General features: G+C 33.4%; 1 protein-coding gene across 1 annotated transcript in view; it reads right to left on the bottom strand.

The window, feature by feature from the left end:
• LOC123696189 (E3 ubiquitin-protein ligase Ubr3) overlaps positions 1-10,629 on the bottom strand; it is a 52,448-nt gene extending 41,819 nt beyond the window's left edge. The window contains exon 1 of the mRNA XM_045642249.1: positions 10,093-10,629. Within this exon, the coding sequence (XP_045498205.1) occupies positions 10,093-10,309 (217 nt within the window). The 5' untranslated portion in view covers positions 10,310-10,629. The remainder of the gene's footprint in view (positions 1-10,092) is intronic.
• Between the last annotated feature and the right edge of the window lie 4,828 nt (positions 10,630-15,457).

Raw genomic sequence — 15,457 nt, 5'->3', positions numbered from 1 at the left:
ACAAAACCATTCAAAATGTACAAATGGCGGCCTTATGGCTCTAAGCCATCTCTGCCAGGCAACCTTCAGGTAAAGGACAGAGCATAACATAGGTACCAAAGGCTAGGAAGCCAAATAACTAATTAATTTAAAATAATAAATTCGAAGAAAAAAAAAAAATAAAATAAATAAATAAAGCACAACGTCACACATAATTTATAAATACAACATAAATGAATACTTACACTTACTATCAAAATTGTATTGTAATATTACAGATGCAACGTATACTATACGTTTGCAAAGTACATAATATGTACTATGCGTAGTAAGAAATTAATTTACTTTCGATGCAATTCATTAGTACAAGTCATAAACTATGAATTGACGCATTGTCACCTGGTTTAGGGCAATAACACCGGTGCACGAGGCACGGTACGTTTGGCTGCGCGCGCTCACGCGACCAGCAATTATTGCGCTGTACCTGCACGATCATTAATAACATTTCAATGTTCGGTGGCCACATGAGTGGGGCCCCCTGTGTATGAACCTGCACTGCTTTTGAATAGGACAATAGCGAAATAATCTAGTCGTTGTTTCGGACAATGTCTACGATGTAAACTTTGTGATTGCCCCGATTCAAGAAATTTAATGTCGATAAACGGTTTCTTTTCAACCCGACATTTCTCGAAGAGATGGATTTAAAAATATTCTTCATGAATAAAGAAAATACTTTGATTCATGATTGCTCAACATACAAAACAACCATACCTATACTAGCGGTCGTAACAACAATAATAATAATTAGTTAGCTCCTGTCTGCTTTAACATTGCTCAAAAAGTTTTCCTCGCGCATCAAAAATGACAGCGAAGCGCCCGCGGTACGTCTGGACGAAGTACGAACCGTGCCACTGCGCACGCGACTCTACACTACCGCAACATTTATTCCCATCTTGCTTTGTAGAGTTATAACAATCCAGCTAATTGGGACTTTTTGCCAGTTTTACACAGAACTTACGAATAACTACGTTACAGCTTTTTGTAGAACATAAGTAAATAGTCAGCTAAAGAGTTAAATGCCATTGAACATTTTGTTTTTTACATTAGTACGATGTAGAATTCCTTCGAAAAACTACACTTTTGAAAAAGAATATTATTCAGATGCGCATGGATACTATAAACAGTAAAACTGATCTTCAGGAAGACCGCGTAGCCGATTTTTTACTAAATTGAATTAATTGTGTGTTTTTACTCTATATCACTAAATTGTGATCTCGTTATCAAAAATATTAACAAAACAGATTTCTCTCAGTATGGACACTCAGACACATGATTTTGACCCCTTCAAGGCCAATTGAATAAGAGTCTATCAACGTCCATATGAGATAAATTGTCCTTCAATCATTCTATTGGATTTATGAAATAATTAATCGAAATTTATCCTCATCAAACAGTTTTTATAACGCATTTACAAACTAGACTACGACAAAACCCATTAAGATAAATTCTTTATTATTAACAAGCAGATGAATATAAAAAGAACCTGACAGAAGACACGTAGTCGCAATTAGCATATCAATACGAGGTACCAAACTATTAATCGCCTAGAGATATGTGTAATAATTATAGTATATTCTTCTCTTTCGACTACTAATAATTGGTATAATTATATTCGTACTCGGAGAGGCCAGTTAGTCATTGATTGAAAAGTTTCATTGAAGCAATATTATATCCGCCGCTCTCAGGCGACATACACACAAACAAATAAAATATAAAAGATCTCTTGAAAATTATATGTACATTTTTAAAACTTTAGAATTATAAACAAATAAATTACGTTGTAGGTATGCAATGTAATCACTCAAATTAGAGTATGCATTATGACTGCGATGGGCGTTATTAATGTGGAATGATAATTTCAATCATAATGAAAGACGTGAAGTGTAAGGAAAGTCAATGACCTAACCTCATCTAACATTAGTGTACGCGATAGAATACAATATTTAACATAATATACATATTAAGTATATCCTTTCTGAAATTTCGCATCACAAATTAAATCGATGCTGATTAAGATAGTTATAGTATCATTTTTATCTATGGAGAACGACGCGGGCTAACACTAGAGTAAGTTGTGCTAAGTACATAATATCATAAATTTGAAACGAACGTGCAAAAATTTTTTTTTGATCCGATGCCAATTGGCTAGTCTTCAGCAAAGCAGATGCTTTTATATAAAACAGTAAATAATACAATAATAAAATAATCGGTGGTTACATAAGCGTAACGTTCAAAAAGCCCATCGAGAAAGAAATTAGTTTTAATCCACATTTTCTTCCCATGTAGTGATTAACTTTCTGTTTTAATTCCAATGCAAAACTAATTTTTCTAATCGTGTTTTTCTTGCGACTAACTATTTCAAATTATTAAGAATCACTAAAGCTTTATGTTCCAATAGGAAATCTACAAAATGATGCTAAAGGTAATAAAATATGTACTTAAAATACAGGAGTAGTGTTAAGCCCCAGAGATAATAGTTGTTGTTTTTCTCTGTCACCAATTATTATTATTATTTATATAAACAATTTATTGTGTAGGAAAAGTTTAGTAACGTGCGTACTGATAACATAATGATAATCCGTGACAACATTCCACATCGGTATGAAAAACTTGCCCATTATAGTTTGTGTAAAATGAATGTAAACCTTTATTTGCTTAACTAATACCATAGACACAAATACGCCTATGTCAATATTTGTTTTGTATTTAAAGGTAAACCATTTTTGGTTAGATAGAGTCAGTGCCATCATTGAATAGTACTGTGAATAGTAGGTACCAACTTGTACAAATAGAACCAACATAAATCATGTTAGTTTTTCTCGCAAAATGGTTTTGCATAGAAATATTCCAGGGGTACAGACTACAGAACAATGAAATCGATTTTATTTATCTAGATATCATGCGAACGAAACCGTGTATGTCATGCATGTACGATTCACGATTAACCGATCCTATTAATAACAATTAACTATTATTAATTATTTAATTACTACCACTATTTCTGCCAAAGTAAGAGATAAGTAATCCAAACAAATAGTCGATGTAGATACAGAGATAAGACTGGCAAACATTACCCGGTTCGATTCCGTCCAGTGAAGCATCACATGCGATACAAACTGCACGGATCATAACTCACGGATTAACTCGACAGCTCATCAATATACACCCTGTGGTAGTGTTAAAGCAACAATTAATGTTTATACAGGCTTTGAAAATAACAACATACTGTTATCATCACTGTGCTGATTAAGTTTTTTTTTCTTTTGCGAGAAATAAAAACCGAAGAAAAGTATGAATATCACACGCTTAATAACATAAGGCAAACGCTTAGTTATTGATGAAATGGATTGATCATTCAAGGAAAACGCAAAACAACAAGTAAATTAACTTGGACATCTCCTTGAAGTTTGAATTACACGACGCGACCGTAACAGTATAGCCCGAAATGTCGTATCTTGAATGAAAAATTGTCTTAGTCAGGAATGGAATGGCACAAAATCTCGTATAACAATAAATCAGTGAAACGGATGTGAAGTTCATCTGCATAATATGCAATTATACTATGACTAACAACAACGTAATTGCCGTTCAAATTACTGTAACAAATGTATCAGCTACAGAATTCAAAAATACAGAAGATGCCATGTAACTTACACATTCCGAAGAAATTTAATTATTGGTGATCTAGGTAAATATTTTGTGATCTAACTGAAAGATGAGATATTATATAACTCAATCAACAAATTTTTGCGAGACGAGATCATACATAATTTGTAGATACAATCATAATTTGCCATTCACATTAACATAACTCGAATGACTTGCATATTTTTGAGATAATTCGAAGGCACTTTAAAAGGGTACTTTCAAAATAATGCTAATTACCGTATTTACGCATGTGAACGAGTAGCGAGTCGTCAATAAATTATTACTATATCGATACGGTCAGCCGATATAAGTCAGTAGCTGTGACATTTAGGTCATCGCGGCAAGGGCGATGACACTGGCCAAGGAGCCTGAGACAGGTGGCAAAAAACGCGAAACACCGTCACGGCAGCGCTCTCCGGCGGACGTAGCATATCAACACACACACGGTAATCCCTCACCCAACTTAGACTAATCCTAGATTTAATAAGACAAATAAGAAGAATACATTTTTGTATGTTTTGTATTGCATTTGACATTGGCGGAATTCTCTTATTATCTTGTACGATATCATTACATTTGCGAACTTATATTTGCTGCTAGATAACGCAAAAGCTACTGTACCTTTTCAATTTGGTCAGGTAGTTCAAGGGCCTCTTAATAACTTTATTAATTAAAAAGACCTACGTTAATGGAACTTTCAACTTTTCAAGTGAATTTTTAATTAATATTGTTATTGGATTACAACTCCAAATAGGGTGTAGGTAGGCTTCTTTGTCTTTCCTTGGAATGAGCAAACCGATGATAATAAAGAAGTATCTTAGCACAAACAGGATTATAATTGGAGTGGCCACTGGTAGTCGGTATGACGTAACAATTCGTGACGTCAGAACTCGTAGAAACAAAAACATTATAACTCAAAGATCTTTGTGTTTATTACCATACAAAATTTTGACAAAACGCTATACGTCCCAAAAACGTGGCTTGATACAGGAAAAAACACATTTCTTTTGTTTGAGCAGGTTTTGTTTATGGAGCCTTCGAAAACAAAGGTGGTTCAAGTAAAGTGACGTCGCATGGCAGCCAAGGCGCGGTATGATTCACCATTCACACAAACAAGGCTACGCTGCATCTGGCGCGCGACATTGATACAGCAGAAATGGGAAAATGACAATATAATGTTATGTATTATGCTGTAGTTCAAAGCCACAGATATGGCTAGGAAGGAGTGCCAAAGATTGTTATTTAAGAACACCATCACAACAATTTCTCTTGTGTTGAAATTTTATCCATGTTGACTTGGGGCTTAGGCACGGCTCCTTGGAATTTCAAATACTATAGAAAAGCAATTGGCTTCTATAATATTAAATGTATTTAATGATAAGCTATGTTAAGAGATGAAAGTTGGTATTAGAAACAAAATATTTTATTGTAAACACACACGGCACACCCAATGACTGTGTAAAGATGTAAAAGAAGACGAAAAAAACAATTTGTTTTTTTTTTTTTTATTCTCATAACAAACACCAATCCGAACTTATGTTGATGCGTAAATCAATGGAAATATATCGATGTTATTTATTGAAAATCTCTAGGTATATAGCAAATTCCAACAACTGCTGCCATCAAATAAATCAATATCAGGATTATTTAAACAATACCCAAATATGCATTGAGCAAAATAGTGTAAAATATACAAGACTAGCTGACCCGACAGTAGTCCTGTCTTTGAGCAAACTGTCAAACATGTGAAGTTTAAACAGCTGAAATGTTTTCATAATTTTTTTTATGTTTGGCAAAATTTTCTCAAGTTTTTTTTCATAAGATCCTTCTCCTGACAATAATGAAAACAACAACAAAAAAAATATAACAAATTGGTCCATTCGTTCATGCATGATGCAGTGACCAAGGGAAATTGGGATTTATTTTTATATAAAGAACATTTAAAGGGGTCAATCATGCACAATGTATCAATCAATACATGGATTATTTATAATAGACATGTTGGATTACATGAGGCAACATAGGAGACAGGATCTGGACTGCCGGAGGCCCACTGCACTATAATAACTACTATACTTTTAAGGTAAATAAATTATTTACAAAGATATACAAACAAAAAAACAAAGGATACAAATGTTATTGATAAGATAAAGACAGAAAATGATAGATACATCAAACTGTTATGTATGAAAATAGGTTAAAACTACCTGACCTTTTGCTAACTTTAATTACTCTTAAGTGATAAAGTACTACTGGAAAATCACAAGCCGGGTCATAAATTTTTTCTACAATAAGTAGGTAATTAATACTTATCTATTAAAAAGACAAATCTATCAAAAGAAGTCACTTCATTCTAACTTCAAGTTAAGTATATTAGAGCATTAAGATGCTATGTGTTGCAACCAGTTTAAACCAATAGAAAGAAATACCATAACTATATAACATTTAAAAAACAATACAATGCAAAAACACTATATTGTAAGTCTTCCATTTTCTTGTGCAACTGTGATTGATATATTTCCAATGAGCCACTTATTCCAATGTTTCAAGTTAAAATATGAAAATGCTGACTATTTGGATAAATGGACATCTCTGTCATTATCTGCAATTTCTATAATCAAATAATCAGACCCTAAAACGGAGCCAATATCAAAAATGATTTAATTTTTGCACGCCTCATAAGCGAAGCGTTGAGGTGGGTACTACTGTCACTTCGCGCAAAACATCTGATTTTTCAAACTTAAAATGTCTTTATGTATCATACATTGCACTTGTAAGATAATACATACACACACATATTAAGAAAAAACACTATTTTTAACATTCATGATATTTTTGATGTCATTTTTGTTATTTAAACTAGTTAAAAAACAGTTTAAAAAAGTTCTGTCTTGGACGTCCGTGTGTCTGTATGTGCGGAGGATTTTCTTGTTAACACGATAGCGACCGAAATACTTTACTAATCGAGTCTTTTTTTTTTCTCTTACGCTTGAGTATGCTCAGGAATAGAACCCTTTCATTTTTCAGGGTCTGATTCGATGTGGTTTAATTGTTATTAAATAAACAAAAAAAAAAAATATCGACAGTTCTCCATAATTTTAGTATATCTATATATTTCTTTATTTTATTTTATTTTTTTATATATTTATAGTGTACTCAAAATTCACCATTATAAACTCGATTCTTTATACTATAAGCCAAGGTTTAAAAAAATAAGTTGGTAGTCAGTCCCTTAAACCTGCGCAGTTTCACATCTAGGTGGGGCCACAAGAAAAATAGCTCAATTATTACGGTACCGCTTTCTTTACTTTTCCAACTGTTTTATTTTATTTCTTTTTTATATTTATAGTGTACTCTTTATAAATAATCAATTTTATTGTAAAGGATGAGATTATGAGGCGTGCACTTTTGGATTTTCCAAACTATTTTATTAATCTTTTTAGCTAGAAAAGTTAATTTTTGTCATCTGTCTGCTGTACTCAATTGTAATCACATTACATATTTAGGTTAGGTACAGACTTTATTGTGCCATAGGATCACTCGCTACAACAAGAAGAATTATTATGGCCATATACATTTTATAAACAATTACATACCTATTCCTTCAGTTATATGTTTTTGTCAAATTCATGCTTTTATTTATTTAATTCTTAATGATTATTATATAATTTGACTAATGTATTTGAATTCTTAATGAATAAACAAATATTTTTAAAACAGCGCAGCCATTGTTTACTATGTATCAAGAAAAATTTCTATATAACGCACATCCGGAGAAATAACGTCATAAATGTCATAAACCACTTTTTACAGGGCAGAGATTTAAAAGTTTGCTTTGTTATTCATGGACCCAGTTTATACATAAGAAAAATTATTTAATTGATTGTGTTAGTGAATATATTCAACTTCGAATATATAGCATTTTCAGGAAGGCTGAAATAACTAGATAAGACTTATTTTACTTTTTTTTAGGATGGTACTACATTTATGACATTATGGCCCTGGGATTCAAAGTATACTAAATCTATTATGTCAAATTTAGTAGGTAGGTATGAAAAAAATATTACTTCTACAGAGAAAAACATCTTTATTGTAATATTTTAATTAATTTGAAATAACGGTGGTGGTGTAAGTCTATCAAACCTGATATTTTTGTGTTGGTGACGGTTTACGCGAAGTTTGTTTTAATTTCTAGTAGATATTATTTAAATCGTGGAGGTATCACCTCCTGATCCACCTGATCCCCTCCCCCTCCTGAGACTATGAGTGATGATGTGCCCCGTCCAAGGCCAAAACGTCATCTTGACCAGGATGTTGGTGATGAATGATGATATTAGAAGCAAGACAAAGAAATCTTCTCTAAGCGACTGCCCTAACTCTATTTCCATAGATACCGTTTATAAGCATTCCCTTCTAGAAGGCCCTTTTTGACAGTATTCTGTAACTGACTGGACCTTACATTGTACATTGCAGTAAGATAGAAAATGACCCCACATCAGGCACCTCGATCCGGGCCATCAAAATCGGTCAACTACTTGTAAGAAATGGCATCAAAAATATTTGCAGATTGCATTAAGAAAATCGGCCGCAATAGGGTTTGTATCGAATTTTAAGTGGTGAAGATGCCAATGTGTTTATTGGTCATCCAATATTGGCCCAGCACAACCTGAGCACAATTATCCCCTTATACAATTATTCACGGAAGGGCATTGTAAGAGGAGTGCCCATTGACATTTCTATGCAGGAATTTGTTGCCAATTTGGAAATCCCTGCGGGCTTTGGGTATATCATAAAAGCACGTAGGTTAAATAGAAAACATCGTACGACGGTGAGCACTGAATGGATTCCCACAAACTCCCTGGTCCTCACATTCCTAGGGCAGAAGCTGCCTGAAAAGGTCTTCCTTTACAAATCATCCTTAATAGTAGAGCTTTATAGACTGCCAACAATCCAGTGCCTGAAATGCTGTAGGTTTGGCCACATTAAAAACCAGTGTAGGTCGAACCCCCGATGTTTTAAATGAACACGAGAGCCTACAAGAAGCCGTACATGCCGAACCTATTATTTTAGCTCTCATAATTTTGTCAATTTTTACTGAAACATATTCTTTGCCCGAGACTCTAAGTTGTTTCGCTATCTATTTTACCTTTTTTCTGTGTCGAAGTCGTTTCTTTTCGAAGATTGTTTGGGGTTTCCTCTTCACTTGTACTATTTACAGTTTCAGAAATTGCAACTTATTCTACAGAAGGTCTATTGACAGGGTTTGCAGTAGATTCTACTTCTGAATCTTCGCTAGATGAAGAAGAATCAGAACTTGAACTTCTAGAGGAACTAGAGCTTGAAGATTTAGTAGGTCACTGTCACTATCAGGCGAAAAATCCCCGCTGCGAGTACTCTCACCTTTAAAAGGTTTTGGGACGGTTTTGTCACAACTGTACATAAAATAACAATATTACATTAAGCCACATAGCTGAATATCCAATAGTTTGGTGCGTTATTGTCATAATTGTTTTATACCGTACAGTTATGACATATTTAGCCACTAGAATCAAATAACTAATCAATAAATCGAGAGCGCTTTTGTCACAATTGTAATTACCTTATGTGACAACGCAGCTCCAAGCACATTTACTCCGCTCGGATGACCGGACGCAACTGACTAATAAGACATCGTGCCGCCAGAATGGGCCAATAACATGTCAAAACCGCGACGTCATAAGCGACCTCTCGTGGAGGATATTAAAATTAAAATTATGACATTAATTCCCCGAATACTAAACCATAAAAGGAAACGTTTTTGACAAAAAACTCATTTTTTTAAAAAATGCAGTTGTGACGTTATTTCTCCGGATGTGCGATATATACCACTCAATAAATAACTAAAATTTAGGCAAATCAAAAATTTTTTATTAAAATAACCAATAACAAGTTCTTCAATCTGATGTAAAATTATTCTTTGACAAGTGCATACATTATAATTTGGCCTTTTAGATTTCTTATTATCATTTGGTCACTAGCCAAACATTTATCAAAATTGATCATACCACCTGGTGGAGGACTATTATTGGATAGAGTACTTTTATATTACAATCACAAAATACAATAATAATTTGTCCAACACAATTATAACTGCAAAACACCTGCCCTATGACCTCAATAAGTAAACAATGATCATTGTGTAGACTGAACAAACATTTTCAACAAAAATAATAATTGTACCTACACATGCAGCTCAAAAATTGTATGCAATAAACAAAATTGGTAGCAAATTTAATTTGCTTTAATGTCATATCATGGACTCAACATTAATTATGCAAATGACGATAAAACAGTTCACAATTGTCATCTATAACCTACAAAGAATTAAAGTTCATTTAGAGTACAGTTATAATTGATTCGACTTACCGACTGCAGCGAATTCATCCGGTGTTCTGCCGCCAGCGAGGAGCCACCTGCACCAGTCGATGGTCTCCCATTCGTCTATAGCTTTACTGGGGTTCAGCAAAACGTCCAGCAGAGGAGCCCAATGCTGTGGAGATCCACTCGCGCAATCCGCATGGATATAAGCAGCTGCTCCTCTCTTTCCCTTTTTCATTAAAACTTGCACGGTCGAATTAGACATTATTTTACACTACTTTTGCTGAATTTCACGAAAACTCGTTCACTACGCATAAGTCACTTTATATTTCGGTCACTCACGGAAGAAACACCATTTCCAGTTTTACATAAGGCAATGAACTGCGGCTCAAAACGCATCCGCGGTAAGTCATGGCTGTAGCACGTTAAAAAATTGGTAAATGATGAAACACGATAGCTTAAAACGTAACACGCATTTATAATTTGTTAAAAGTCGAAAAATTCAACACTAATTTTGATAAAATTCACGGTTAAAAATAATAATAGAATAGGTTGATGCAGAAACAACTCGAGCATTCGTCTGGGTTACCAACTTAAAATATTCAAATATGAAATCAGAAAACACCAAGGAAAACACCTTGACACCTAGATAAAAAAAAAATACCTATAGGTAAACCAGAATCTGATGGCAATTAGGGAAATCAAAATTTTGAGTGTGCAACCCTAGGGAAAATGGACTGAACGATCTTGATACTGCTTATTTTTTAGTTTGTTCTCAATATCATTAGTCACATTACATAAGTGGACAATACTGTACTTAATAATGAGATATCCACTTAATATTATGTAGGTACATACTTACATGTATAATATACATATTACTTTTATACAGGTAAAACATATTATTATTTACACATACCTATATTTGTATGTTCATTATCATTATGCCATGTGAAAATATCGATGTTATATCGATAGAAAACTAGACTGCTTATAATTTTTTATAAAATAAAATAAAAATAAAATAAAACTATGTTCATTTTCGTAAGTATATAACAGATACACACATTATAAAATTGACTTGGACAGCTTGGACTTGACGAATAGCCGTATTGGAAACTCCTGTAATAAGTTTTCATAAAATTATATTCCAATCAACAAACAATATTATAGTTACCTACATATAATATTTTTTAATTGAAAGTATCAAAGCGGGTAAGTCCAATTTACCAATAAAATCTTCTAAATTGAAAATTGTGATGTGTTTGACCCTTCTTCATCAAATATTTTTCTATACACATTATAAACAGCACCTCGTGCTTGTGATCACAGCGGCTTTTTCGACATTTTCTAAGATTTTTTAGACAAAATCCTAAAAATTATTTATCAACTGCAAAAAAGACAAATAATTTGACAACCAATTTGATAGTTGTCAAATAAGTTGCCACATGAAAATCTTTTATTTCTTAAATATAAATATGCCATCAGATTCTGGTAGACCTATACCTAATAAATTGTTTTATTTAACAATTAAATTTTTACATTTTATAATGTTAGTAATATAATAGCGTGATAATAGCTGTTTCTCTAAGTTGGTCACGTATTTTCTCTAACCCTATTTTACCAAGAAACGAATTGAAACATAATATACCAATCCATCAAATTATAGACCCATTTCTTTAATTTCAACGCTATCTAAAATCCTAGAGAAACTTGTGAAAAAAAGACTAATGAGGTTTTTGGAGGGCAACAATGTTCTCAGTGTCAACCAGTTTGGCTTTAGAGAAAGAACTTCAACTGAAGATGCAGTCTTGTCGCTGAGTTCAAAAATTGTTCAATATCTAGACAATGGGTATAAGTGTTTGGGTGTATTTCTCGATCTGCAAAAGGCGTTCGACACAGTATCCATTCCCATCCTTCTGAAAAAGCTGGAGAATGTAGGCATAAGGGGAATCACGCTTGATTGGTTTTCTGACTACTTATTGGGGAGACGGCAGTCAGTAAAAGTAGAGGGCCATAAAAGTGACTATCTAGATTGCTCATATGGCGTCCCGCAAGGTAGTACTTTGGGACCTATCCTTTTTATTGTTTATATCAACGAACTATGTGATATCACCTTACCTGGATTAGATCTTCTTATGTTTGCCGATGATACTGTTTTACTAGTTCATGAAAAGTCTTGGAGAACTGTGGCAGAGCTTGCTGAAAAGTGTCTTTCTGTTGTGACCTGTTGGCTCGAAAATAGTCTACTGTCAATAAAATACTAGTAAAACTAAATACATGTGCTACAGTATGACATCTAAAGGTGCCCCAAGTCAAGACATGATTATTAAAATACATACCTTTCCATGTAATCGTAGTAATTATGTGGCCCCCTGCAACTGTTCTACACTCTCACGGGTTAATACAATTAAATACCTCGGTGTTGAGATAGATGATAAATTGAATTGGACTTCGCATATTTCAAAACTAACTTCCAGAATACGTCAGCTAATTTATATTTTTAATAATTTACAATCTGTGGCAGAACAAAAATTGTGTAAATCTTTGTGCGAATGTATTATAAGATATTGCATTTGTGCTTGGGGTAATGCATCCAAATCCCTCCTAATAGCAGCAGAGCGTGCACAGAGAGCATTACTTAAAGTTTGTCTAAAACTTCCATGTAGTCACCCAACAACCGATGTATATAAAAAAGCCAATGTTCTTAGTATAAGAAAACTGTTCATTTTTGAAATCTTACGTCGCTACCATAAAAATGATGTTCCATACTTACCCAAAAGTAACAAACGTGTCGATCGGTGTCCGTTTCCTATAACAAAATCAAAATTCGCACAGAAACACTACAAAGTAGTTGCACCTCTACTGTACAATAAAGTTAATAAGGAAATTAAAGCTAAACAATTGAATAATCATAAAATAAAAAGATGTATACTTACGTGGCTAGAGAAGTTTGATTACGACGAAATTGAAACCGTGCTAAGGGATCTATAATTTAAAGCGTGCTATAAGAAAGGATAAAAAAAAAAAAATTATAAATATATAGATATACTACACATTTTTTTTTCTTTTTCACATATCCACACATAAAAGCAAAACTTACATGAAAAAACACACACACACACACACACACACACACACACACACACGCACGCACACACACACGCTCACACACACACACACACACACACACACACACACACACGCTCACACATATACACACACAAGCATTTAAGCGCTTTCCACTTACCTTTATTTGTTATTTTTAAAATTTTCTTTTGTATAACGTAGGTATCTATACTGTTTCGAAATTAATGGGAGAAGCCACTGGCTCCTGAGACACAGTATTTAACTAATTCAGGAGCCTATGGATTCATATATAAGCTGTACCTATTTTTTATGACAATAAAGTTATTTATTTATTTATTATTATTATAGTGGGATAGCGCCAAGCACAGAACAGTAAGTGCGCCAAGATAGCGCCTATAAATCTATAAAAAAATTTACTATTTTAACGCAGTTCATTAATTAAAGAAACGAATCTTCAATGGCGGCGCTTATCATTCCCTCTCGCTTACACACGGCCGTACGGCATGCAAAAAAAAGGGAAAAAATCACTAAAATGTATTTGATTTTCCCTATAATAGTTTTTATCATAAATTTACAATGACAATTATGCATTTTGCGAAAGTAAATAATGTTTTATTGGAATTTGACAAAATATGTTCCTTGTTCCTTGAAAAGTTGTTCAGTTTTATGGGCCCATTACAAGTAGGTATTATGGGGATTTTGCTACATTCTGTATACATAAATATGATAATTCATATAAATACACAAATACAATAACAAAAAAGTTTGTCAACAAACAATTTGAAATAATTAATAAAATAATTATCCGTTTACGTTATTTTTATTTTCTTTTTTGCTGACCCTACCATACGTCAGTGTCAGCCACAGGTGTCAGCTTTGGCCGCCATTGAAGATTCGTTTCTTTAATGAACTGCGTTATACAATGCAAAGTGCACATTGTGATTGTTAAAATGTTATTTTTACAGTATTTTATTTTTAAAAGAAAGAATATATCACAGTATTTTGTATTTATATATTCGAAAAATAATAGTCACTTCTGTCAAGGCAAATAGATCTTTTATAGGTATAGGTCAAGGTATAGGTATATTTCAGAAGTGTATCTTTTTTAAACCACATTTTAAACGTTTGAAAGGACCACGTTTTGTGATTTTATGTTTGTCATCTAAACCAATCTAAACTATAAGATTGATGTCGTTTCTATATCTGTATGTATTGCATCTTTCCAAACTATACAAGGCCAGTACCTATGCAACGGTGTGAAACTAATCACGTATAGTTTGGAAATAACTTTTTTACAAAGTTCTTCCAATCTATACAACAGCAGTACGCAAATACTCGCGTATACTTTGTAGTGAAGAATAGCGCTCCAAAATATACAGCGCCAGTACGCATGCGGACTAATCGTGTATGTTTCGGAGTAGGCGCGGCGTCTTTCCATTGCTCGCGCTTATATTATTGTATTGCTGTTTTTAAATGTATTATTAAAATGCATGTGTATTGTATATATACACGAATGTTGCGTACTGATCGTATATTTTTTGTATCGAGAATGCTTGTGTCTTCGTTCCCGACTATAACTGCACGACTTACAATAATTGATAATAGTGCTAAAATGTAAGTATCTAATAAGTCCAGAAGAAAACGGTTGCGAGGCGACGGAGCCCCGCTTTGCGGGGCTCCTATTTTTGTGTTGTTAAAAAAGACACGAACTTAACCTAACCCATAGGTAACCCTTATATCTGTTACCTATTTATTTTTCCAAGCTTACCTAATAATATTTTTATTCCATATTTTACTGAATCAATCAAGAAGAATAAAAGTAGAAAGATATAGCTGTACAAGCAAGTCTTTGATTGCCTATACAGGGTTACAGGTTAAGTCGACCTATTCCTGTTATGAGCGTGTAGGGGTCAAAACAAACTGATTTGATCTTATATCCAAAATCCATATCCAAAAGTTAGCCGTTGAAGAGTTATTGCAATTTTAATTTTTTTCTTGAAAATGCTAAATACCAATAACCAATACAAATACCAATTAACAACTGGGGTAGTAGGTAGTATATTTATTATTCCGCTCAAGCGTAAGTGGTGTAGTAGGTATATTTATTACTTTATATTTTGCGTACTGATCGTGTATAGTTTGGAACGAAGAAGCAAGCATCCGCGTTACAAAGTATACATGATCAGTACGCAAAATTCGTGTATATGTTGTACAAACTTAAAAACAGCATTACAAAGTATACACGAGCAGTTTCCTATAGTTGCGTTCTGGCTATGTATAGTTTGGAAATACGCATCTGTATTGGTGAAAAAAATAAGGTATT

The sequence above is a fragment of the Colias croceus genome, chromosome 12 (genome assembly GCF_905220415.1).
Source record: "Colias croceus chromosome 12, ilColCroc2.1".
NCBI lineage: Eukaryota > Metazoa > Arthropoda > Insecta > Lepidoptera > Pieridae > Colias > Colias croceus.
Note: the sequence above shows the minus strand (reverse complement) of the source record. Positions and strands in the feature narration are given on the sequence as shown.